Genomic DNA, 27,016 nt, shown 5'->3' with positions numbered 1-27,016 from the left:
ACCGGTAGGAAATGCCACGGCAGTCAGCATTCCATCCAAGCACGATCAAGTTCTGAATGAAGTTCATTTGGGAAATCAGAGCTTCATCGTGGAGAGAAAACAATACACAGACGAAAGATGAAAAATGCAGGAAGAAAACTAAACTGGATTTTTCTAGGTTCCCCAATAACCAAATTAGAATTGACCAAGACGGCAGCCCCAGGAGACGGCGTCTGTAAAGGCCCTTGCAGAAAGGGCGGAGGGAGCCTGGACGAACTTCCATACATGCTCCAGTGCTGAACACGGGGCCACTGTACTGGAGACGGAGAGAGCCGCGAGAGGGACCCCCACGTCCGGCGCAGAAGCACGGCTGGGTAACACCCCGTTCTGGTTCTCTCCTCTGCCCGCATCCTGGAGGACCTGTTCCATCCTCCACACTCTTCCCCGGGCAACATACCAACCCAAGTGTGCCAAGACTCAGAGCGCAGGACTCTCCCTGTGTGCTGCATCTCCCTGGCCACCTGGGATGTGTGCTCTGCTCGCTGGCACAGCCCTGCCGAGAGGCGAACAGCTCAGCAGCTCTGTCCCACCCGCTGCCTCCCAAGGTGCCAGCGCCCAAGCTCCCAAAACATCGAAACATCTCTTTGGCTTTGATTCCTCATCCAAGAGCAGTTTCCAAAAACTGCTTCATTGTTTGGATCCATGAGATAAACCAGGAAAGTCTCCAAAACCTATCAGGTATTTTCCCCCTAACTTAACCTGACCATCATCAGTTCAGGGCCTGGAAGATGAGAATTTCCAGACTTGGTGCTCAGAGAAACATAAGCTTCTGGGAAAGCTCTCCCCCTTATCTGCTTTCCTGTGATCGGCTTCAGCTTTCAAATCCTCGTCTCCTGGCAGAAAATTGGCTACTCGCTTACTATCACGTCAAAGGCAACAAGAAAACAAGGTCTCGTATTTACCTCCGGTGGGCGACATGTGGTGAATGTAGACTTTGCCGTCTCTCACGTTGTCGGGAGTCACCGACACCAAATGGTCCTTCCACACTTTGATGCGGTTGGAAAATCCGATGATACTGAAGTGATCCTGGGGTCGCAGGTCGTGGAGAATCGTGAACAGGGCATCCTTGGTCTAAAGCAACACGGGAGTAAAAGGGGTCACAGCTGATCACCTCCATCCTCGCGTCCCCTGGCCTGGAAACTGCGCGCCGGGAACAAGGCCGGGGTTAAAATCCAGTGCCTGAGATGTAAAGGGACTTGGATAAAAATCCAAGGAGCTCTGTCACCTTGCTGAAAGAACACTGGCATGAATATGTTATAGCCACGAACGGGATTTTACTTATTTTTAAAGGTTTTATTTCTTTGACAGACAGAGAGACAGCTAGAGAGGGAACACAAGCAGGGGGAGTGGGAGAGGGAGAAACAGACTCCCCGCTGAGCAGGGAGCCCGATGCGGGGCTCGATCCCATGGTCCTGGGATCAGAATCACACTCACCGACTGAGCCCCCCAGGTGCCCCACGAATGGACATTTAACATCTGAGCTGTCACAGGCCACTGCAAGTCGTGCTGTCTCAGGCCTCTACCATCACAGCGTCAGCGGAAGGTTCTTCAACTCTGCCTGCTGCCCATGTGTCACCTGACAAGCTCCCAGTCACTCTTCAAAACCCAGCTGATGTGCCCCAGCCTCCATGTGAAGCATTTCCTAACTCCTCCGAAGACAGCTGATCTTCTCCCTTCTGGGCTGGCACGGCCCTCACAATACTCGTGTTATAAAGTGCATCATGACCCAGTCCTGATTATTTGCTGTTTATCTTTGTCCCTGGCTGTACTGTGCGCTCTGGGTCGGCAGCGCCCGCGCGTCCTCATATGGCCCCGTGCGCGCGAGAGCTCCTAACACTCAGGGTCGGGGGGCCACGTAGATGGAAACTCAGTGAACGATCCGTGTACCTGCTTTACGAATTGTACGACTAAAGGCAGAAATAATAAACAGGCTAAGAGTTTAAAAGAGAATGAAAACACGGGTGGGGGGTTGCTGCAGCCACAGGGAAAGACCTCACAGGGAAGCAGGGATAGGCGGGTAAAAGGAACCGGATCACGTGAAAGACTAGGAAGGGCATTCTGGAAAGCAGCGAAGACAAGTGTGTTGAATGAGTAAAAGAGAGAGAGAGACGGAGGGAAGCAGAGGGATGGCGAGAGAGGTGTGGAATGCCAAATACTTCCTGCACACCGAGGGAGTCAGAGAGACACCTGCCCCGTCCTGGAGAACCATGGGAAGACAATACTGAGAAGGCTGCGAAGGAAGCACAGAAGTGACCGCCAGACCGCGTCCGTGTGAAAGCGCATCAGAGCAAACAGACGTGGGCAGAGCGCGCTGAGTGCGGACACGTTGTCAGCCAGGAAGCCGGCGGGACTTCCACTCCGCACCCTTCCTTCCACGCGCAGGCGACATAAGCCAGGCCCCGCTCCCAGCCCCACAGCCTAGACCTCTGGGAGGCCGGAAGGGCCGCAGGGGCGAGGGGACAGGACAACAGGGAGCAGCGGCCGTCCCCGAGACAGCACCGCTGGGAGCCCAGGTCTGAGGCAGGCGCCTGGAAAGGCTCGCGTGGCTTAGAGCACCGAGCTGGCAGCCACCCCCGGCCGAGGGCTCGGGCAGGGGAAGCCTGGGTTTTGTTCAGCTGCTGGCATCCTTTGGGATCCTTAAATAGTGTGCTGAGGACCCGGAGAGAGGCCGCCTACTCCTCTGTGGCTATTTTCCTCCCATTGTGCTGGATATTCTGCTTAAGGAAGAGTCTGTTCCCGCTTCTCCACGCCCCTCCCCTCAACTCAGCAACTACAGGCTCCTTGTGACATTGTAAGGCCACAGCTGCCACGTATCCTCATATGCACCGAGGGACGGCAGGCAGCGGGCTTGCAAGGCTCCGTTTCCAGTTGCATCGGGACCTCTCGGACAGCCTCCCAGCCCTCATCCCCAGGGGCCTGGGGAGAAGCTGCCGCTGTGGCCCACAGCCAGTGCCCTCCATGAACGGCCTGCGGGCTCCTGCTCTCTCCTTAGATGGGCCGGCAGCCCTGGGTGCTCCGCATTCTTGGAAGGCGTAAAAGGCAAGCAGAAAGTGAGCGTCCAGACAGGAGAGTGAATGCCAGGGGACCTCAGCTGGTGTTTCTGCACACTGTGTTTACACGCTGAAGATGAACACCAACCCTGCCAGACTTTCCAAGAGTCCAATCCAGAAAACAGGGTAAGCGCATTCCAGAAAGATCAGAGGAAGCTCAGAGAGGCAGAGAATGTGCAGCCCAAGCCTGTCTAAAAGGCCTGAACGACCCTGGAGGCAAAGAGGCGGCACAGGAGAGGGGTCGGTCCAAACCCTAAAGGGCCTGAAGGATGACAACGGAGAAAACCCGTGGAAGCTTCCAGTGCAAGCTCACGGACAGACGAGGATGGTTACCAGTTCTCTCCAATGAACGTCACCTAAAGGGAAAGACCCTGGATGTCCCAGCAAGCAATGTTCCTTAGCTTTCTTTCCCACCCCCAAAGCTGCACTAACTGCCCTTGCACACTAGGAAGGACCTGCCCGCTTGAGACAGGCTCCAAGACACGCCCCCTGGGGTGAGGCCGCCCTGAAATTAACTTGTTACCAGGCGACCACCGGACACGTGCAAATGTCCTCCCTGGACACCTCTTAAAACAGGCATCTACAACATACGATTGTATACTTGGCATAGAGTTTCTGCGCAGATGAATACCACCGGGGGTAGGGGTGACTAGTGAGCGTGGCTGGTTGTCCAGCATCGCCAAACCACCCTCAGCCTCCAGGTCACCGGAGCGCCTCCAGCGTGTCATCACTGTTCATGTTTATTCTCGGGGACAAGGACGGCGCTTTCTTAGGGCTTTCTTCAGGGTACGGTATCCACTATCAGGTGGTCCGCCTGCTGGGGAGGAATCAGGGAGTCTTGGGGGGAAAGGGCGATTGGGAGGAGGCAGGAAAACCATGCCCTGTGCAGAGGGAGAGAAGTAAGGAGCACAGGGGGCTGTGGCGGAGGAGGAGCGTTCTTCGAGACTGGCCAGCCCCAGAGCCACGCATCTCCTCTGCGGGTGCGGAGCAGTTCCTGGAGGCGCCGCTCCACAGACACGGCCACCCACAAGCTTCCTGGTGATCAGAGAGCGTCATCCACAGATACCAGCCTGCATAGGGACAGGAACCTTCCAGATGGTGTGTGGACGGAAGATGAAAGGTACACAGATACAACTGATACCACAAAAGGACGTATTCCTTACAGTTCAGGTCATGAGGAAGCCCTCAGCCTGCCCGGTCATTCAAGATGCCTTTTAGTCCTACCTATCTAGAACAGCCAAGAAAGGGGCCTGTTCCCTCTTGAAACTATTTTATGGTGACGAATTCCTCTTCTCATGTGTACTCTCCTTAGGTTAGAAGGAGGAAGCATGTCCTTTGAAAACAATGCCTTAGAAGTTCATTCCAGCTCTGCCGTGGGGTTATTACTAAGTAAGCCTTTTCATCTCTGTCCTTAAAGTACCTTCAGGAACAAGGTAAATATAATTAACTACAAATAAATTCTGTTTCAGATTATGCCTTCATTCAGTGTGGTTGGCTACGGTCCCCATGTTGTAGTGGATCCTCACGATAGAGACGTATATGGTGTCCTCTGATGTGTCCGTTGAAAGGGCAGAGCGGGGTCCCTGCAGCTAACGCATGACGCCCCCTCGGCAGTGCCACGAGCAGGGAGGGGAGTGTCCAGGAGGCAGATCTGGCCGTGCACGTTGGGTCCCTGCATTAAACTAGGGTAGGGGATGGAAGCTTCCTCTCCGCCTCCCTGCAGAACGGAACCCTCCTGCTGCAGGCTCTTGGCACAGCCCTCAAGAGGGTGAGCATTCTGCTTTGCTAACCCAGGTTGTGAACGACCATTCAACACTTCACAAGCAGGGAAGTGTTGCGTAAAAAGACCCTCAGAGTGAAATGTCAGTGGAACCCATGACAGACCCAGCTGCCTGGCCGCCCTGGGGACCACCTTCATCAGGATTCCTGATGACGCAGCTTTTCCCGAACATTTCTGTGTCTGAACGAAACCACACTCACGGGAAATATCTCTGACACAAAAGGCCTTTTGTACCACAGAGTCTGGATTCTTGGGCATCATACAAGGGGAGCCATGACATCATAGATGAAATCCAAGTTCAAGGGTAGTAGATATTAGCCATTCTGTGTTCTCAGCAGAATAGCCGTGCTGTTCTCCTAAGCAGTGCTGTCACTTGCCACAGTCTAAAATATTTTCCAAGTGCACATTTTCCCTTTCATTTTCCCACATGGTCCTTTTGAATGAACCCAACAGAAAAAGTGCCCATGATAAACAGCTTTTTAAAAAATGCCACAAAGAAACTTAAGCCCTTCTCACGTCTGAGCTGGGCCACAAATATGAATTGTGATCAACAGATACACATCATGAAAACAGCCCTAAGTTTCTGAGAAGCACACCCAGAAATGGACTGTGTCCACTATAAACTCTGCCTACGGGCCAGCCTTCGCCCTTCCCTAGCTGGGTAGAGGTAATGGGGGAAGGGGGAAGCAAATTTATACTGTCCTCCTGTTAGCCCGCAAGGGGAAGCCCTTGCTGTCTGCGGAGCAATGTGTCCTTGTAGTCATTCTATACAAAGGGACAGACACAAATAAAAGTCTGTGACTCAGGGGCACCTGTGTGGCTCAGTGGGTTAAGCATCCGATTCTTGGTTTCAGCTAAGGTCATAATCTTGCGGTTATGGGATCGAGCCCCGTGTCAGGCTCCACGCTTAGCAGGGATTCTGCTTGGGAGTCTATACCTCTCCCTCTGCCCCCTACCCTTCTCTCTCTCTCTCTTAAAAAGAGAGAGAGAGAGGGTGTCTGAGACTCCATGAAAGTTGGCAGCATCAGATCCCTGCAACCTTAAGGGGCCTAAGCCCGCAGCAGGAGCCCTGATGCGCCGGCCATCCCAGCATCTGTCTGCACACCCTACAGGCTTCCACGCATGGCGCTGTCCCAAGTCTCTCCGGAGTCTGGGTCATGGTCAAGACCACAGCTGCCACAGTTGCCAGTAGAAGCTGCGGTCCATAGGTACCAGTTATACTTCAGGGGCGGGTATTTTAAGGCCATAGTATTTCAAGATCACAGAAAATCCCTAAGAGGCAAGAGAACCTCATATCTATATACTACAAGTCTTTCCCTGATTCGAAGGAACGGTTTCTGAAATCTTCCTGTGACTGACCCTAAATCATCAGATTTTTTTTTTTTTAAATCCTAACTTTAGGAGCAAGGCAATAAATTCAGTGAGAAGGACTATTTCTCTATAACATATTCATGCCTATATCACTGTTACACTTAAAAAAACAAACAAACAACCTAGCTACAGATTGGTTTCAGAGAGCAAATCGAAACATTAAAAAATTATGTTACTCCACGGATTACAGTATAAAGACACCTGAGGAGGTTCTGTGAAGTAACAAAGGAAATCAGTGATCACACAACGACTCTTGTTGCCTCTGTCACACACATTCCCTAAAACCAACCCCATTATATAAGTTACATTAAAAAAAAAATTTCCAGGGTGCCTGGGTGGCTCAGTGGGTTAAAGCCTCTGCCTTCAGCTCAGGTCATGATCCCAGGGTCCTGGGATCGAGTCCCGCATCGGGCTCTCTGCTCAGCAGGGAGCCTGCTTCCCTCTCTCTCTCTGCCTGCCTCTCTGCCTACTTGTGATCTCTGTCTGTCAAATAAATAAATAAAATCTTCTAAAATAAAATAAAATTTCCAAACTATAATATAAGAAAGAAAATATTTTAAAAAGTATCTTGGTCAGATTTGAGGCATCTTGTTGAAAGAAACCAAAACCCTTTTCCTACTGGCCAATATGTTCGCTACAAAAAGAGTAGAGACTCAGAGCGTTCCATATAAATGGAAAATTCGGACTAGAAGTCATCACATCTTTTAACGCTTTCCAAGTTTAGTAGATGCTAAATAGTAACTTGAAATTTCACCAAGTAAACACAGAAAACACTATTTCTTTGGTCTCTACATCTTAATGCTCATACTATTATGAAGGGAATATTGAAATTAAGCAAAACTGTAAGGTTCCTGTATTTAAAACTGTTATGATTTCATGCTGTAATTTCCTTGACTGTTTGAATTCTAATTTCAAAAGCTTTTTCAGCACAGTACTGTGCTAGCCTATCCTATGAATCTGTCCTGATACCTAACTACTTATGTGCTTACGCAATCTGTATAAAAATATAAAGTGGTGGTTATTTCATAGAGAAAAGCAACTTCTTAGCCTAAATATAGGTGTTACCTCAGGACTGGATCTGAAAGAGACTAACTGTTAAATACTAAATTCTGGCTGAATTCAGCCTTAAGAACAACAACAGCCAAAAGGTCTGACTAGGTTCAGATATTAGAACGTCCTTTGCAATATAAACATAACCACATTCACGAGTCTTCGTGTTTGAAAATAACGTTAATCTCACTTGAGAAGCAAACTCATGTTAATGCTCTGGCTAATGTTAAGATTCATTACCTAATGTTTTGACTTTTTTTTGACAAATGTATGAAACATTTGCCTAATAATGTCATTTGTGCATTTTTCTAAAAGGCTCTCTGCCAATAACATTAACATCTTTGATTCCTTAGAGATTAAGCACATCCATCTTTCATGCGTTATGTGTAAACAACTCAAGGCTCAAAAAGTTATTTTTTTTCACTTCTCTTCTTAAGGAAGGTTGATACTCCTCGGGATTTTCTCTCAGGGTCGATCCCACACTTCTCACCCTGGCCAAAGATGCGGCCCTACCTCTTGTGTGTGCAGGCTCGCGGCGGCCATCCGCAGGGCGGCTTCCGGTGCTAACAGGAAGTGAATAAGAGGATGCTGACCAAGACATTTTCACCCATGTTCACACAGCTCCTTGGAAACCGGTGTTCTTCATCCGTGTTCTGACACACCTACTGACCGACCTGACCAGGTCCTCAGTCCCCTGCCCCTGGTCTAAATTGTTAACTTTATATTGCCCGACAGCGTGTTTGGATTCTGAAGCCCTGCCTCTTTCATTCTACAGATTGTGTGTGTGTGTGTGTGTGTGTGTGTGTGTGTGTCTGATTCTTTGCCCTTTGACTCATTCAACTTTCCCCTACATGTGAGTTCTCATGATTCCTGTTTCCCTGGTGTGGGTCCACCCTATGCCAGTTGCTATAAATCTCCGGGGATGTGCCTTGACAAACATTAAGAACATGAGAGACAGATTGGGGAGGCTGAGAAAAAGCGATGCCCAATACGAAACAGTGGAAGAGCTAATAAGTAAACATGGCGTATCTGCACATGTGGACAGTATCCACAAGAAACTATGTAGAGGAAGCAGAGTCATCCATCACCAGGCAGGAAGAGCAAAGACATCCCTGTGTCTCCTTCATTGTCCCATACTCTCAAAGATGCTGTGAGACTGGAAAGTGAAATTCTGGTAGCAGGAGGGAAGAGATTCTAAAATTAGGTGAACTTCATTCTTGGGGGTTGGTTACTTTTACTTCTGAATTTTGGTAACACTCAACCCTATTTGTAGAAGGGGACTGATTCTGGAGAGCTAGGTCAGGAGCAGAGAAGGCAGGAGTTTTTCTCTGCCCACCGTTCCGCCGGCGGTGCTGCCCTTCAAAGGAAGCAGCTTTATAAGACTCTTAGGCTCAAGGGCCCACTTTCCAGCAATGGCATATTCACTCCTGCTTCATGACTTTTTTCAGGTTTTTCCTCAACCAAGAATTCACTCCCTCCTTTCCTGTCAAGAAAACTGTCCTGGGGTGCCTGGGTGCCTCAATTGGTTAAGCATCTGCCTTTGGTTCAGGTCATGATCCTGGGGTCCTGGGATCAAGCCCTGCATGGGGCTCCCTGCTCAGCAGTAAGTCTGCTTCTCCCTCTCTCCCTCCCCCTCACCCCGACTCATGCTTTCTCTCTTTCTAATAAGAAAATTTTTTAAAAAAAAAGAAAAAGAAAAGGAAACTGGGTCCCATCTTCAAGGACTAGTTCCTATGTCATCTCTGTCATCTTTGGTTGAGTACCTCAAGCTCTTTATCATCCCTAAAATTCTTTCTACTGTCTATGTGACATGTTGGTTTGATGAACGTGTGATTGTTCCAAATTTCTCTTCTCCAGCAAAATTCTAATGTCCTTTTTAAAAAATTTTTTAAAATTTAAATTCAATTTAATTAACATATGGTGTATCATTAGTTTCAGAGTGACTCATCACTTGCACAGAACACCCAGTGCTCATTCCATCTCGTGCCCTCCATAATGTCCAGCACCCCACCTACTTCCCCTCCAGCAACCCTCAGTTTGTTTCCTATAGCTAGGTGTCTCTTAATGATTTGCCTTCCTGTTTTCTTCTAATTTTTTCTAAGGCCCTTAATTAGAGTGACTTAAATAGACTTCGCTAGTACCCACGTTTTCTCTTGCTTCCGTGCTTTGCTCATGCTATCCGTCTCCCTCGGTTTGGCTCCTCTATCCTTTCCCACCCCACCACCTTGACTAACTTCTAAAGACCTTGAAGACTCAACTACACCCTGGCTGTGAGAAGTCCATGGCTCCTGCTTTGTGCCATGACCAGACCATACACACACCTTGACCACAGAAGTGCTCTGCAAACAACTGTCACATGACTTTGCTTCTCCTCTGGACCCTTCAAGAGAAAAGGTTCTGTCGTATTTGTCTTTGTATCCCCTATATCTAGTGCCTCTCCCACTGCATATGATCAATATTTGTCTCATTCCTTGAGAATCTGGAGTCTGGAGCCAAAGCCAAGGTGGGGTCAGGAGGCAGAGTTGGGAGTCCTGCAGGAGGGAGGGGGCAGCATGCTATGGGGCAGGGCAGCGCTGAGGAATTCCACCCAGGTGCCCGTTCCCCAGCCAGCAGGGGGAAGGCAGTCCCTGATAAGAACCCCGTATTTCTTATCTCATTCAGTCCTCGTGAATTGACAGAATTGCTCTCCTTGTTATTTGCAGCAAGTTTCCTCTTGGGCCCTCCCCAGCCCTTTACGGAGAAAGTCTGATGACCTGACCGGCAAGTCTTGAGTACAAAGTTAGGACGCCAGAAAGGAGAAGCCAGGCTTCTAGGACACCAGGACCGTGCTGTCAGATGCTGACTAGGAGGCTGACCACCTGAGCAGATCAGGTGGGAGAACTCAGACCTCTAGTGTGTTCACTTTTTCTTTGTAGGAGAGCCACGCGGTGCCTTTATTCAGGGAGCCACAGAACTTCTTAAATGTGGCCTCATCTGGGTAAATCTTCACTACCCCAACAAAACGTTTCTTAAATGGGGTCCTCTGACTTATAATTATACCATCATTGTGGAGGGGAGAATCTTTTTGAAACAAAAAAATCCAAGTTTTCAGTGGTGACCCGGGGGAAAGAATATGGTGCCCTCTGTCCATCATTTGTTTCCTCATATTCTGAGTCAGAGTCAAAAACACATTTTCCCCATTGCCTTCTGTCTCCTGCCAGAAGCCCCAGATCTTTGTTTTGCAATGTATTTCTGACCCACGCAACTACTGGTGGCCATGTCTGGACAAGAGCAGCCCAGTCGGCGAGAATGAATACTACCAACTGAAACAATCTCTAGTTTGCCCATTAGTCACCCCCACTGACCAGGGTCAGAGGACGACGGCCTGGGGAACAAATCCAGCCTGCTGCCTGTTGTTCCATAAACACAGCTTCTGTGCAGATGGCCTGTGGCTGCCTCTGTGCCACGTGGCACACTTGACGAGTAGGACAGAGACCATCTTGTCTGTCCCCATCGAAAAAGTTTCTTGACCTTTGTTCTAGAAAACCAGAAAAGGGGGAGCTAGAAATTTTTTTTTTTATTAACTGAAGCCATGCTTTCAGATGCTTACCACAAGGCCTGTAGCCTGAAAAGGTAAGCAGGAGCATCTCAACCTTCCATCATCCATCTTTACTCATTCGAGAGCCATATAGTGCCTGTCTCTGACATCCTCCAAATTTCCAAGACGTGACCTCATTTGGCCTTCCTCCATCTTTCTTTCCTGAGTTCCTTTACTTGTTCAGGGAGCTGTCTCCTCTAACCAGGTCACTACTCCCCTGACCCCCTCTGGGTTCTGCTGGCCTTATCTGGCAGTCTTCCAGGCCATTCAGTGACCCTTGGGCTGCCCTTCCTTTGATCCCCACCACATAAAACAACCTAATGTTTTTCCAACAGCTTCCCTTTCAGACTGTGGCAGACCCACAAGTTCTTGAAGAGGACAGCTGGAATGAAGGTCAGGACATCACTGGACCTCGCAGTCACCAACCTTGTCCTTCTCTCCCCACCTCTGTTGTTTCCATGCCAGCACTCAGGCTGTTTAACCCAACTCATAAAAGGAAAGAAGTCTGCCTTCCTGTCCATGCCCACCGTGTGCTCACAGTTAAACAAGAAATCTCTGATGGTTAATTCTATGCATCAGAGCAGAACAGCTCCCTTCAGGAAGGACACCCGCTGGTGGCTGAAGCCGCTTAGCCTCTCAGGGCAGCTGACATCTGTGTGCGCTCACCCCCATCATGTCACTTGAAGGTAGAGCCTGTCCTTGAGAGTGGTCTGACTGTAGGATCTACGTCTATCCGTCCGACGTAGATCGGGAAGAGCTGGGGGACACTGGGCTTGATGCTGAGCTTTTCTACTTACAGCATAAGTAAATACTTAGAGCATTTCAGCAGAGTGATGTCACCTCCCTGCCCCTCACCTTCTCATTTATAAAAAGGGGTAGCATTGTCTATTTCACTGGATTGCCGAAAGAGTCCATGAAAAAGTATGTAAAATGCTTACAGGGCTTGGTACGTACTGGCCACTCCATGGTACTTATTGTGACTCCAAAGTGTGTGCCACATTTAATGTTTAGGCGCTGGTCTGTATTTCAGCAAAAATCATTACCTACTCTGTGTTGGGCACTATGCTGGGCACTGGGAATGTGCTCTAATGATCAAAACCAAGATGCTTCCCAAATCCATGGAGCTTACAGATAGGCTATTTGCCTATAGGGTTGCACATAAAATGCCCAAATGGCTGGAGGAAGCTGAATTTTGGATGTGAAGAGGAAACTGATGACCTAGAGCATGAAGTAAGCCAATGGATGATGCACAAGCACTGTTCACGTTTCCCCTCATTTTAGTCTGGCAATGACAGATAAGAAACAGCGTGTTTGTTCTCTACTCTCCAAAACGCATGACTAAATTCAATGGAGAAAAGAAGACAGACTTCCAAAAGTTCCATGGGAATCTAGGATGGGCCCAGAATGGCACAGATGATGGGAACTAATCTGTAGAAAGTTCTACCATGAAAGACATCTGGTAAATGATTCATTAGCCTCTGCTTGGTTGCCAGAAAGAGTCCGTCAGCCAAGTTCCTTAATATGAAGGCGGAAGTAGATCTAGTTACATAGATTAGGGAAAGGGAAGAGAAGAACATGTAAACCTTGGGCAAGAAAAAATGTATTTTACAAACAAATCTATTTATTTTTAATGTATTATGTATTTTGAAGATACAAAAATGTATTTTCTCCTTACTGTTCCCGAGGATACGTTTTTGCCAGTTCCAGGGCTTTAAGCATGAAACTAATCAAGAATCAAAGGGCTACGCTGATCACAGTTTCTGTGGCTCTTCTCAGCTCCTGCTCCCACTGAGAGGTTTTCCAAGCTGAAATCAGGAGGCAGAAATCTTGCCTGATCTAGCATGAGGCCTCTCGCTCGACAGGAGTCCCCAATAAAGGCACGTGGGATAGAAAACAGAGCCAAGTCATGTGCCAGGAACCGGCAGGAGGCTCTGTAGCTGTTCCTAAGCCGGTAGAGCCCTGGGTTCCAGGCTCTCAGTCCTGCTAGGACTAGGACCGGAACCAGAAAGTGCCCAGGCACTGACATACCCTTTCGGGAGAAAGCATTCTAAGGATCTTACAATTCTTTACAAATCAGTTGTTCAGATTAGTCAACACCAACTCTGTGCCCCCTGCTGTGATAAGCAGAGTGATACTTTGGGCCCATCAATGAAGAGGGGAGCCAAGAACCTCCAGGGAGACAGTGAATGATTCTTCATAGGACCCCAGGGGACCTGTGACAAATGACCGATGTTGCCAAGCCTGTGGCTACATCGCGAAAGCTCTGTGCTCCGGAGCCATCTTCCCCTTCACCAGCAGGCACGACACTGTGTACAAGGCTCCGGTGCCAACCAAGCTTTTCACTTGGTGTCCTGGCCTCGGGGCAGCTGAGAGCTGCTAAAACAGGCAGCGGTTTTCCAAACACTCCAAGGCAGCGACAGGCTTTAGAAATTGCCTAGAGGCTTCTGACATGTGTTTGGCCGGTCCAGGGTGGTTCTCCGGGAAAGAGGCCAGGCTGTCGCTTAGCAGCCGGCAGAGTGCAAGCCAGACTTCCAGTGCCCAGTAATGGCATTTTCACACCAGGAATGAGGGAGGAGGGGGAAGAGCAACCGGGGTGACGTCTTTCGCTACACTGCTCTTGCACCATGCGTGGAAATCCCTCCCGAAATGCAGGGGTTTAGTAAGAAGACTCCTGCTGCTTCTCCCCCTGGAAGTAGAAGATCCTGGGCCCTAGAGTGGATTGGGTTTGAAGTGAAGGCCTGATGTGACTCAGGCGGCTAAAGTTATGAGTCACTCGAGCTGCTGCAGCCTTTGGGTGATTTAATGACCTTTGTGTGAAGGTGCAGAACGGACCATGCATTTTACCCTCTTGGGTGTTTCTTAATATTTACTGGGAAATAATTTAAATATTATAATTTTGTTGAATTCTACAAATGCATACTACAGAAGCTGTCATTATAAGTAATTTACATTATTTGAGGTTTGACAATAAGAAGATATAAATAGCATTTTTAAAAAGATTTTATTTATTTATCTGACAGAGAGAGATCACAAGTAGGCAGAGGCAGGCAGCGAGAGAGAGGAGAAAACAGGCTCCCTGAGGAATAGAGAGCCTGATATGGGGCTCGATCCCAGGACCCCAGGATCATGACCTGAGCCGAAGGCAGAGGCTTTAACACTGAGCCACCCAGGTGCCCTCTTTTTCCTTTTCTTTAAGGCAATGACCTTCATGAGGCCAGGGTTTAGATTTACAGTGGGGAGAGGAAACATAACTTGATGAAAATATTGATAATTAAAATTCCTGCAACCAATATGAATTTGTGTTACCACCAAATGTCTTGTATTTTGATATTTTTACTTACCCTTATATTATGAATATATATAATATTATTAAATATTCTTTAAAAAGCTGAGCTTAATGGCCATAAGCCAGTACCGTTCCATAGAAATTCCTATGAGAATAGGGATGTTCTCTACCTATGGTATCCCGTGTGGCAACCACTAGCCACAGGTGGCTATTAGCACTCCAAATGAGACTAATGCCGCTGAGGAACTGACATTTTAAAAATCCTATTTAATTTTAATACATTTAAATTTAAGTAGCCCTGTGTGACTAGTGGTCACTGTATTGGATAGTGCAACTGAAAAACAGTGACTCACTCTGCCACCAGTGAGAGAGTTGAAGTTCTCTTCTTTTTCACTAATTAGAAACAGCATTGGGATAACTGTCTTCATGTAGAAATCTTTGACCACATGTCAATCATTTTCTTATGTTAGATTCTTAGAAGCAGGATTACTGGGGCAAGGACTGCTAACTAATTTGTGCCTTTTACAGATATTAAAACCATGTTTTCTAGAAGGCTATACCAATTTATTAACATGTAAAACTGTTACCAGAGTATGAATTCCATATGGATTAAGAAGTGAAATGTAATCAATGAACCACACCCCAAAATAAGTATGAAAATATGTCTATTTAATTAATTTTGAAGTAGGGAAAGACTTTTTAAGCCTAAAAGCCATGAAAAGGAATATTAAAGGGAAAAAAATCAGTAACTGTAGCTATATAAAAACATTAAAACTTTTAAGTAAAAACAGAGTAAAAGTGAACAGAAGGCTGGAAAATTTATGCAGCCAAGGGTTTATCTTTAATAGATAAAGAGCTATTCCAGATCAATTAATAGTAATCTTACATAAGAAATGGGCAAATAATATGAAATAATTTACAAAAAGGAAATAAGAGTCAAATGTACCAGTAACTAAAAAATGCAAATTAAAAAATACTATTAAAGTGCCTCTGCTTTCGGCTCAGGTCATGGTCTCAGGGTCCTGGGATCGAGTCCCACATCAGACTCTGCTCGGCAGGGAGCCTGCTTCCTCCTCCTCTCTCTCTCTCTGCCTGCCTCTCTGCCTACTTGTGATCTCTGTCAAATGAATAAATAAATTCTTTAAAAAAGAAAAGGAAAAAGAAAAAGAAAAGAAAATATGAGGATTTATAGATGCGTAGACATTTCATGACACACCCAGAGAACCTAGCCGAATGTTTCACGTATGTGTGATTAATCACTTTGGGAAACGTTGTTCATAAAGAAAACCTCCAGGTAATTTGTACCCAACCTTCCCACTGTGAATAACTTTAAAAGCAATATACAAAATGTGTATTTTTCTTGAATCTTGAGAGTATCAAAATAGTGCTAAAAAATATCTCGGAAAAGATGAGAATTTAAAGAGGCAGGCTTGACTTTGGGATCACTTTTATCAAAGATGTTTATCAAGGCCACGGAAGCATCTGAGAAGCTGGGCATCACTTCAGTAGCTGAGGGGGTCAAAAGTCAAAGTCCGGAGCCCACCAGGGAGGGTGCTCTGGTGAACCTCTACATCTTGTGCTCTACAGAAATAAACCAGTCTTGAAAAGACTGAAATCCAGCTTTGAGCCAGCTGGGCTGCCCAGAAAAATCTCAAGCCCTGAAAATGGACTAAAATGATCCCTGATTAGGCACCTGGGTGGCTCAGTTGGTTAAATGGCTGATTCTTGATTTCAGCTCAGGCAGTAATTTCAGGGTCATTGGATCAAGTTTTGCATCAGGCTCTGCACTTAGCGATGAGTCTGCATCAGGATTCTCTTTCCCTCTGCCCCCCTCCCCAATTGCACACGCTCTCTCTTTTAAAATAAGTAAATAAATCTTTTATTTATTTATTTATTTATTTATTTTTAAGAATTTATTTATTTATTTGACAGAGAGAGATCACAAGTAGACAGAAAGGCAGGCAGAGAGTGAGAGAGAGGGGAGCAGTCTCCCCGCTGAGCAGAGAGCCCGACGCGGGACTCGATCCCAGGACCCTGAGATCATGACCTGAGCCGAAGGCAGCGGCTTAACCCACTGAGCCACCCAGGTGCCCTTTTATTTATTTTTTTAAAGATTTTATTTATTTATTTGACAGACAGAGATCACAAGTAGGCAGAGGCAGGCAGAGAGAGAGAGGAGAAAACAGGCTCCCTGAGGAATAGACAGCCTGATATGGGGCTGGATCCCAGGACCCTGGGATCATGACCTGAGCCGAAGGCAGAGGCTTTAATCCACTGAGCCACCCAGGCACCCCAGTAAATAAATCTTTAAAAAAATGATCCCAGATTGTAATCTCCCAGGTACCTGACAGAAACACCCCAAACTTTCTTTAGCAGAAAAGATCATCACCATAGGCCTTCAATTATTTCTACAAACAAATGTTTGAATATAATTTTCATCATGCAATCAAAAATGACCAGTCACACAAGGAGAGAAGAAAAAACAATAAAAACAGATCCAAAGGCTCAAGTTTGGAAAGATCAGATACATATTTTATTTATTTAAATTTTAAAATAATCCTTTTATTTTGTAAATTAATTTTATTTTTTCAGTGTTCCAAGATTCATTGTTTATGCACCACACCCAGTGCTCTGTGTAATACATGCCCTCCTTAATACCCACTTTAAAATAACTATGTTTATGATGCTTGAGAAAATAAAAAGTGTATTGCAAACTGTGTCGTAACTGAAGCTTCTAAAAAGTGACAGAGCAGATTTGAAAAGAACAAAATGGAAATTTTAGAACTTAAAAATGCAATAACTGAAAGAACTCAGTGGATAAGTTTGAGAGCAGACTGAACGTATCTGAAAAGATAACTTGTGAACTATAAGATAGGTTTGGAATGAAGTACGGAAAGGCAAAATTTGGAATTAATATAAGAGAGCAAGGGAAACAGGATACAGAGGAAGTTTTCTAACACTGGAATCTCATAAGGAAAAGTGAGCCAAAGTGATTTCAGAAATAATGGCTGAGGATTTTCCCATGAAAAAAAAAAAAATAAGACATCCACATCTGAGACCATCATATTAAAACTACAGAAAACTTAAGAAGAAAATCTTAAAAGCAGTCAACAATAAAAGATTACCTTTAGAGGAACAACAGTTAATATAATTACTGACTTATCAACAGCAACAATGGAAGCCCGGAGACAATTGGATCTATCTTCAAAGGAAAGAAAAAATACTATCAATGCAAAATTCTATTCCCAGTAAAAATATCCTGCAAGAATGAGAAAGAAATAAAGCATCTTTAGACAAACAGAAACTAAGAGAATTCTTTACTAGCAGATCCACATCTAAGAAGATACTGAAGAGTATTCTTTAGGCAAAAGAATAGTAATCCCAGATGGAAGGTCCGAGATGCAAGAAGAAAGAAAAGGAATCAAAGTGGAGAAGTCAGCAGGAAGGATTCTGTATAAGGACGTGCTGTGGAAGAGCTACATGGAATTGACTGACAGGGCAAAGATATCTTGCCCCAATACAAGTCAGAAAATATATCTGGCAATCTTCTGAAAGAAAATAGTTAAATCCTATTTTTTTGCAGTGTTTTTTTATTAATATATAATGTACTATTTTGTTAAATCCTATTTTTGCACAAAATATATTTTTTACTATTTTGGGATAGAGGAAAATAAGATGCCATGAAGAAAAAAATCAACAGATTCTACAGGATTTTTTCAATACAAATGGCCAAAGCTACTTACAAAGTAGTAGCTGAGAAAATATTTATAATAGTTTATCAGCTAAGATCAGGTTTAACTACATGTGGAATGTGATGTAGGGGTGGAAAGAGATAGGGTAGAGGGTTCTTTTGAGGTATGGGGTATTATTAAACCACATACTTATTATTAATTGATAAAAATAGATAATTAAGAAAGAAAAGCAAGAGAACTAAGTGTTTGATGAATACAGAGTTATAATTTGGTCTGACTTTTTTCAGTAGCTTTTTCTGTTTTGTGTAATGTGAGGTGAAACTATATTAAAAAAGCAAAGTTGTGATATTTATGATACCAGACTAAGATAAGGAATAGCTCTTTCCAGTGGCTTGCTAAAAAATTTTTAATAGGGGCACCTGGGTGGCTCAGTCAGTTAAGTGTCTGCCTTCAGCTCAGGTCATGATCTTGGGGTCCCGGGATTGTGTCCCACATTGGACTCTGTTCAGCAGTGATTCTGTTTCTCCCTCTCCCTCTTACCTCTTACCTCTGTGCTCGCTCTCTCTCTCTTTCTCACTTGCTCTCTCACTCTCTTTAATATATAAATAAAATCTTTTTAAAATTTTTAATACTTATATTTTCAGAGTAGTTCAATATTTCAGCATAGACTATATATCCCCTAATGCTCCTCCTATCCCTAGAATTTTAACATTTATCCTAAATGCAGCAAGAATATCCTGAATTATTGAGATAGAAGTTCTCTGTCCTAAGGGTAGACCAACAGGGCTGTCAATGACTCTGTTCCATTGATCTGAAAGGTCATCATTACAGAACAGAATTATTCCATCAACAGTAGTGCTGCTGACTGTCCCTCTCAGTGTATTCCTGCCTCATATTATCTATTCTGCCAGCCCCCTTTATTTCCAAGCGCTCCTATAGCATTCCCCTCTGCTCTCGTAAAACCACCATCCTGAAATGATAGCTTATGTCAATGGCTGAACTGGATTATCCACTCTGGAAGGTTCTGTGTAAGCAGAACAGCTGGGTGGTAAAGCGGACATTTGGCATCAACTGAATTTTATTCCCACGGTGCATCATGGTTCCAGACAAAAGTGAGAAAGAACAAAATTGGTAGTTGGCCTTCACTCACCTGCCGGAGCTTGGTTCCTACCATAGAGGCACTGCTGTCGAGCACAAATACCACGTTCTTGGGCAAAGGGGGTAGGTCTCTGGGGGCAAAGTAGTGCACAAAGTAGCCATTTAGAACCTGGTGGAGGGAAGAGAAAGTAAAAACGGTAGTGCCTGGAATAGGCAGAAAAACTACCCAAGATGGACAGTCTGTACAACTCCACAATTCAGAGCACGAAGCACATCAAACAGATTTCATAAAGATAAAATCATCCCTTTAAAATTTATCGCCTATGCTGACTAATTCGATTTTAATTATCCACCCGCTATGGCCCTTGTCACTTGGAATTCCTGCTTCCTTCAATATGTGGTTTTAACAAGTTGAGATGTCAAAGCCGTCTACATTCTGGGTGCATGCTAATACATTTTAATATTCCCACCCTGTCTCTGGAGCAATAAAACTTAAAGGGAAATGAGCCATGGACCAGGCGTTCTTAATTAAAATTGAAGATGAACTAAAACTCCAACTTCATCTAAAACACCGCAGGTAAAATTACATTACAGATTTCATTTGCTCTCCAGATTACTGAAGCAGGAAATAGGAAGGGAACACCCTAGTCCCTTTGGAGACATATTTTAAGTTAAAATAAATTTCTAGGAACCAGAATGTTCTCCCTCCCTCAGATAAGAACTGGAATCCCTCATTCTGAGTCTAACTAAAAGTATCAAGCAACTGACACAAAGTGGCAAAACAAGACCCTTACCTGGATGTCCCCAATGCTCTGCTCCCTGTTGACGTCGTATCTAATGACGAAATCTCCCAAAACGCCATTCTGAGCAATCCGGGCTTGCTGGACCACACTAGGCTTAAAAGTCACTTTGGCAAAAGTGTCATTTTGGTTGATAACAGTAGAAGGAGGTGGCCCAGAATCATCTGCAAGCAAGATATAAACAGAATTCATATCGATATTTTCTGGAAAAGAAGCAGGGATGTTTTGCATGGACATGGGGCTAGACTTGACTTTACTGCAGGTTTATACGCCGTATGAACTTCACAGACTTCACACTGATAGTACATCCCAGCACATGAGATGTTACAGATTTCACCTTTATACCTTCTTTTTCACCATTCATGTAACCTTTTTAAACACACAGAAGCAGAGGGAATAGTAAAATGAACCCCCATGTGCATTTCACTCAACTGAATGATTATCAACCTCTTACAATCTTCTGTACCCGGTTTTTTGAATCCCCTCATGGTATCTTGCTAGAGTGTTTGAGAATAAATCCCCGACCTCGTATTTCATCCATAGATACTTCGGTAGGTATCTCCAACTGTAAGAACTTTTTTCCACATAAGCACAAAACCATCATCCCAAGTTACAAAACCAAGGCTCAGTGCCATCTTATCCCCGAATATACTCAGTCTCCATTGAAATTCCCCCAGTTCTTTAGAATGTGTCTCAATATGACTGATTCCTTCAAATCCAGATCAAAAAAAGACCACACAGCACAGCAGGTTTATGTTTCTTAAATCTCTTTTAATCTACAGGTGTTTCTTCTAATGTTACATAAACATGTTGTAAAACTCTGGTTATTTGTCCTATGGAATTTCTTACATGCTGCATTTTGTGACTGTTTTGTCTTATCTTCTAACTTGCTCCTCAATTCCCCTGGTTTCCATCTTTGGCTCAAACTGTAACATCTGGGGGAACTAGAAAAAAATAGCGATATCCAGGCAAGAGCTCATTTAATTGGTCTGGGGCAGAACCTGGGCATCAAAGCTTTAAAAATCCCCCATGTGAGTCTAATGTGCAGTCGATGCTGGGAAACACATCTCCATCTTCTCTACTTCCCTGTGTTCTGGTAGGAAAGTTAGACGCTTGCTTAGACACAGGTCCATACCACTGACAAGAACACTTCACAGGTGATGAATGATGCTGACTGCTTACCACTCTTCCACGTCAGAAGCACACAGTGTCTACTTGTCTGTTTCAGCTATACTAAAAAAAAGATGGCGGGCTCCCATGCTGTCAATCCGATCACCCGTTATAAAGCTCCTCATCAATCTTTCACTTCATTGTTTTACCAGACACCGATGATGTTTGTCTGGATCTACTAATTCATTAGAGTTGCAAAAAGTGCGGTGTCTAATTCTTGTCACCCCTTTCCTGTGGAAATCTTCCAGAAGAAACACCTCCCACCACCAAGCATTTGGTTGCCCTAGCATCCTGTTTGTCCGAAAGGTTATGACTCTCTAAACAAACAAACAAACAAATAAACTGCTCCCAAAGTTTCTCCCAGCATAAATCCTCAAATGCAAATTAGAATTACAGAAAGATAAATCCATAAATGGATTTTATATGATTTAAGAAAAACTAGTGGGATGAAAGATTCAGTGCAGCATAGCCCATGTTTTACTCCTGACCTTCATTTTCTGTTAGAATAGACAATTACCTCACAGACTACCCACCTTTACAAATCCAAATACCACCATGTCTACATACTCAACAACAGAAATTCAAATTTTTTAGCTCTGCATGCACCAAGAGGAATATAAAAATAGAATGGAGGATACATAAATATCAGTATATGTGAAAACTTTATCCAGATACTGAATCAAAGCCAGGCTTAAAACTGCTGCAAAACATCTGATCATTTTTTTTAAAGCTCTTCAAGTTGACACCATACAAACAGTGAGCTGACCAACAATCTTCCATACCTAATTAGCAAAATAAAATAGGAAACAAGGCATAATTTGCCTGTGGTAATTTGTACGTAAGAATAAATTTTATCTTGCTAAGGGTTTATAAGACATTAAAATCAAAGGAAGTTTAAACATTTCCTTCAACAGAACAGACAATTATTTTTCAAAGACAATTTAGGTGTAACCTTAACAGGAACCACAGGGCAGAGCTGATTCTATTATTTTCACCCATGGAGAGCAGAGGTTTCAGGAGCAGAGAGAAAGCCAGCAATTAGGAAATCTTATTTTTACTGAAGACAGTTGTATGAAAGATAACATGCTTCCAACAGATCTGCCCATCTGAAGAAGGAACTGGAAAATCTCAATGGCACAGTGACGAATGCCACCCTCCAGCTCACCAACATGGTCGACTGCACCGAAGAACCACTACAGAGAGGAACGGTGAAAGGCTGAAAATGGAAAAGTCTTTGAAATAGAAGGACCATGTGTGCTCTTCAGGGTCAACCTCTCCTTGGTGATTACTGGTAAACATGGCTGAGAACTTGGAATCATGAATGAACAGATGGACCTAAGTTCAATACTGTCTCAACCACTTGTTACCTGTGAGACTTTGGGCAAGTTATCAAGCTTTGGTTATCTCATCTGCAAAATGGGCTAACGGTCTACCAAACTCGTGCTATTGAAAAGACTGAGTGATGTCATGGACCAAAGTCCCTCCTTATCCCCACACCTTTATCCCCACCCTTATCCCTAGATACACTGTGCATTTTTTAATACATACACGTGTATTTAAAGCTTAAATAGAAGTTAGACACAGTAAGTGATGAACAACACTACTAATAAAATACAATGATCAGAACACACTGCAATAGGAGCCACATGAATGTGGTCTCTCTCTCAAACCTTCTTCCTGTGCCGTCCTCACCCTTCTTGGGATGACGTGACAGGATAAATGGCTACGTGCTGGAAGAAGCGAGTTAAGGGAGGTAGGCGCTAACATGAAGCTACAACTGCCTTCAGAGTGGGCAACATCTGCTTCCAGGACTGTGGGTGACCGGGGATAATGGTGACTGAGGGACATAAGACCATATAGGTAAGGGGGAACGACTGTACTTAGGCCATTCTGATTCATGCCAGCGGATGTTCCTATAAACCTTGAAAATATACAAAATAGTAAAAGGGCCAGGGAATTAAATATGAGACAATACAACAGATTGAAATTGGGATACTACGTACAGTGAAAAGGAAAGAATTCCTGCTATTTATACAGCATCTCACAGTCATTTTGAGCGGGCACATAGATACAGAAGAGAATACTCTATGCTTCCATTTACATACAGCTCACGAGCAAGCACGACTGGTCCACGGGACGCAGAATAATGGTGAAGAATGGTAGCCACCGCTAGGGGGTGAGTGCCTACTGGGAAAGAGTATGGGAGTCCTTTGGGTTTGTGAAAATACTCTTTATCTTGGCCTGGAAGTAGTTGTCTGGGTGTACACACAGGTGAAAATTCATCAAGCTGTAAAGATGAGATTTATATACTTTATTCACATGTACCCCAATTTTTAAAAAATCTAAACTTGCTGGGATCTGGATGGAGAACAGAACGAGCAGGCATCCCCTAGCATGTAATGGACATTATTTGCCAGAGAGAGCCTATCTATTCTTTTCCTTAGGATAAGTCTCTTAATATAGGCATTTATATGGGGATTAGGTGTATTCAGAGTAATTCCAGCTGGCAGAATTAGGACCGGGGTAAGGTTACTGGGAAGCACTCTTTGTTCGGCCTCAGTAAGCTCTAGGAAAGATGTCCTATGGGCACAGGTGGCAGTCACAACCGATTTCACTGGAAGTGTTCACGCAAACCCTGGATGCTTCGATCACCTGTGGGGGTAGAGCAGAGCACCCTTGTGCCATGGTCTGGAACCTGCATCCCAGATGTCCTGTGGGCACATGCAGCAGCAGCATCTGCAAACTTGCTAGAAACACAAATTCTTGGGCCCACTCACAAACTCTGGAAGGGGGGACCCAGAAAGTTATATTTTAATAAGCCTTAGCACTAGGTTGTTCGCATAGCACTAGGTTATCTCCAACTTTCAAAGTCTACCTTAGATTGACCCTCTTCATACTGTTGGCATATACCTACTCTTCCTTGTTCCAGATCTCTCTCATTGAAATGCTCTTTACGACTCCCCTGAATTAATACCATTCATGGTTGAGTGAAAGCACCGAGGATTATAAAGTATAATTTCTCTCTTCATAACTCATTTGACTGGGCTCTTTGATATAAGCCATGAGAAAGATAGTGTATTATTATTTTGGTTTCCTGTTGACCTCTGATGTTTGCTAGTTCATGATGAAAATTCATGAGATTCCTCTAAATGGACTTATTTTCTATGCCCAAAGAGTGGGTTGATTCCCACTTTGGTTAAACAGCAAGAAGCCTAACTCCTGGGCTCACTTCCACCCATTAAGTATCAGACTGTCAATGTGACACAATGAATTTTCCACTGACTATCAAAAAAAAAAAAAAAAGTTTGCTGGGAAAAATTCCAGAGCAATAACTCTAGAAAATAAAATCCTCTTTTTACTAGAGAAGGAAAAAAAACCTTTTCGTCTATGAGGTTAATCTAGGCTGCCCCAGAGTTGCTGACCAACATCCCAAACCAGAATAATACTGTTTAGTTTTTCCTTATGTGAGTCGTGGCTCATACAGATGACAGCCACAAAACAGCTCATGGGCACAATGGACTTGATTCGCAGGCCCTCCACTGTCACGGCATGGGTTCTGAACATAATGAAGAGGGCAAGCGAAGAGGCTGGGAGCAGACCAAAAGAGTGAGACTCTGACCTACTTTTCTAATGAGAGCACACATGTCTCTTCCTGCTCTTGGCTTGCTCTCGTCCATGCCTGCTTGGTTAGGGAAAAAAGTGCAGTGCCATGATTGCTCTGAATTGGAGGCGCTAATCTCATGTTATCTCCCCGTTTTGATGCAAACATCCACGCTCTTGTTCAAAGTGACCTCCTCTGGTCCACCAGGGCCTCAAGTGCGTCCTTGGGAAGGTTCGCTAACCGCTCCTTCTCCACCCACTCTTCCCTGCTCCTCAGGTCACCAGCATCCTCTGAATACACTCTCCCTGTCTAGAAGATACGAGTTATTTTAGAAGGTGCATAATACCAAAGAAAGTGGGCTCTAAGATTTGGCAGACTCAAAATGACTAACTTAGTATCTCGGAGCCTCAGTTCCACATCCATTCAAGTGGAGTAAATCCACGTCAGAGAATCACCGTCCGAGCGAAGTGAGATCACATACATAAGGCATTGAACATGGTACAGGCCCGTGGAAAGTGCTCAAGACTTATAAACCCCACCTCTGTTCCTTCTGAAGGAGCTTCTTATTCTCTTTGTCTTGGGTGAAGCGCAACTCATGAGGGAAAAAAATACTCTCTGATAACATACAGTTTACATTTTTGCCCTAACAGTTTTCTCCATACAACCGAAAGCTTAGTGAAAACAAAATAATCATTATTTGGAGGAAAAAAGATAAATCATAATAAGCAGTCATAACAGGGAGTTCAAGAATATTTATAGCAAGAACAATCTTTAAAAAGTATCATGGAGTTGGTAGCTTCCCAAGAGGCCCCTGAAATTATATACAGAATTTCACATAAAAGTATACATGTGTGTATTTTTCCTGGACAGAGCGCCCATGGCTTTCCTTAGACTCTCCAAGGAGTCTACATAAGATTACGAAGCATGCACACAAATGCTATTAAATATTCTTCCCACTGATTCTGTCTTGTAATGACAAAGCTCTTCATGTATTTTAGAGAACATGTAGGTCCTTAGTTTTGTCCCGGAACATGGGTGTTATTTGCAAATAAACATTCTTCTCCTAGACAACCACATGGGGATAAAAGGAAGTCAATTGCTATGTAACGTGTCTAAAGGTGAAAAGATTTAGAAGCAAAGAACCACAGTCAAGGGCATCATCTGGAAGCTATGCCCTTTGGGGTCAACCGACTCCTTCCTGTCTCCTTCCTGTGGACCCTGGATTTGCCGACCGTCAGAGGAAGGAGGCCAACACCTGGTGCTTTTACAAAAGGGTTTCCAAACAAACTCTGCCTTCTCATTTCCCTTGGAAAATGGTCTAAACTGTCCATGTTTGTTTATGTAACCTGCTTGCCTGGACCCCAGTGGGGAGATTTCTTCAATATGGGACAGTCAAAAGTATTGTGAATAACGGGGCAACTACGCTTTGAGGGTAGCAATACAGACAAAATTCTGCTGCTCCCCCTGCTTGTGTGCTCTCTCTCTCTCTCTCAAATAAATAAATAAAATCTTTAAAGAGAGAGAGAGAGAATAAATCTTAAAATTTCTCATCACAACAAAAAAAAAAAACCTCCATAACTGTGTGGTGATGAATGTTAACTAGGTTTAGTACAGTGATCATTCTATAGCATATTTAAATATAGAATCATCATTCTGTACAACTGAAACTAAGGTAATGCTGTGCATGAATCACGTCAATAAAAAATGTATACTGGCGAGGTCTCAGGGGAAAACGTGGTAAATTTGGGCAATAAAGATGAGAAGGAATTCAGTTAAATACCTACATAAGCCCCCGGGTATCCTTTTCTTATGGGAAAGGTGTTTTATCCCCTAGATTGATAATAGGTGTTTGAAATCTTTTTGGAAAAGAGCATCATATAGATAGGATGGCAACAACTTAGCAGAGAATACTAATGCAGATTGACCGCTGAAAGGGTTCCGATTCAACTCTGTCACTTTATAAAGAAGTAGTTGTCCAAATTTCTTAGAAAGTTTGCCTTCTTCAATAGTTACTCACTGCTCTTTCTTACCAAAATACTACCTTCCTAAGCCTCAGCTTTCCCTGTGTGACTGACGTTCCAGAGAAACTACACACAAACCAAGTCAACTCTCACACACTCTACACACAGTTACGCCCTAAAAGCATGTGCTATATCCCTTCCTGGTATCATTTTGAGTCCACAGAAAACCTTAAATACTACCTCTTTAAGTATCTGAGACTGAGCCAAAGGGAAACCTACCAAAAATGGTGCCAGAGCAGCAGAGGAGTCTAAGATCAAGAGATTCCTGTTACATGCCTCCACACTGCCCACCTACACAAAGTTGGAACATGGCTCAGTCACTGGGAAAATCTTCACAGCATTTCACAGATTCAACCAGACAGAGGATTTTCCTTTATCATTCAAAACTGCCAACTCTACATACCCACCAGGATGACAACTATCAAGACAGAAAATAACTACTGTTGGAGAGGATGTGGGAAAACTGGAGCTCTTGGGCCCT

At 44.4% G+C, this 27,016-nt stretch overlaps 1 protein-coding gene across 1 annotated transcript in view; it reads right to left on the bottom strand.

Moving 5' to 3' along the window:
• Positions 1 to 27,016, bottom strand: part of ITIH5 (inter-alpha-trypsin inhibitor heavy chain 5) — a 72,452-nt gene that overhangs the window by 11,903 nt on the left and 33,533 nt on the right. The window contains exons 6-8 of the mRNA XM_044227904.1: positions 19,738 to 19,907; positions 18,996 to 19,112; positions 942 to 1,110 (exon numbers count right to left, since the gene is read on the bottom strand). Coding sequence (XP_044083839.1) covers positions 942 to 1,110; positions 18,996 to 19,112; positions 19,738 to 19,907 — 456 coding nt within the window. The remainder of the gene's footprint in view (positions 1 to 941; positions 1,111 to 18,995; positions 19,113 to 19,737; positions 19,908 to 27,016) is intronic.

The sequence above is a fragment of the Neovison vison genome, chromosome 12 (genome assembly GCF_020171115.1).
Source record: "Neovison vison isolate M4711 chromosome 12, ASM_NN_V1, whole genome shotgun sequence".
NCBI lineage: Eukaryota > Metazoa > Chordata > Mammalia > Carnivora > Mustelidae > Neogale > Neogale vison.
Note: the sequence above shows the minus strand (reverse complement) of the source record. Positions and strands in the feature narration are given on the sequence as shown.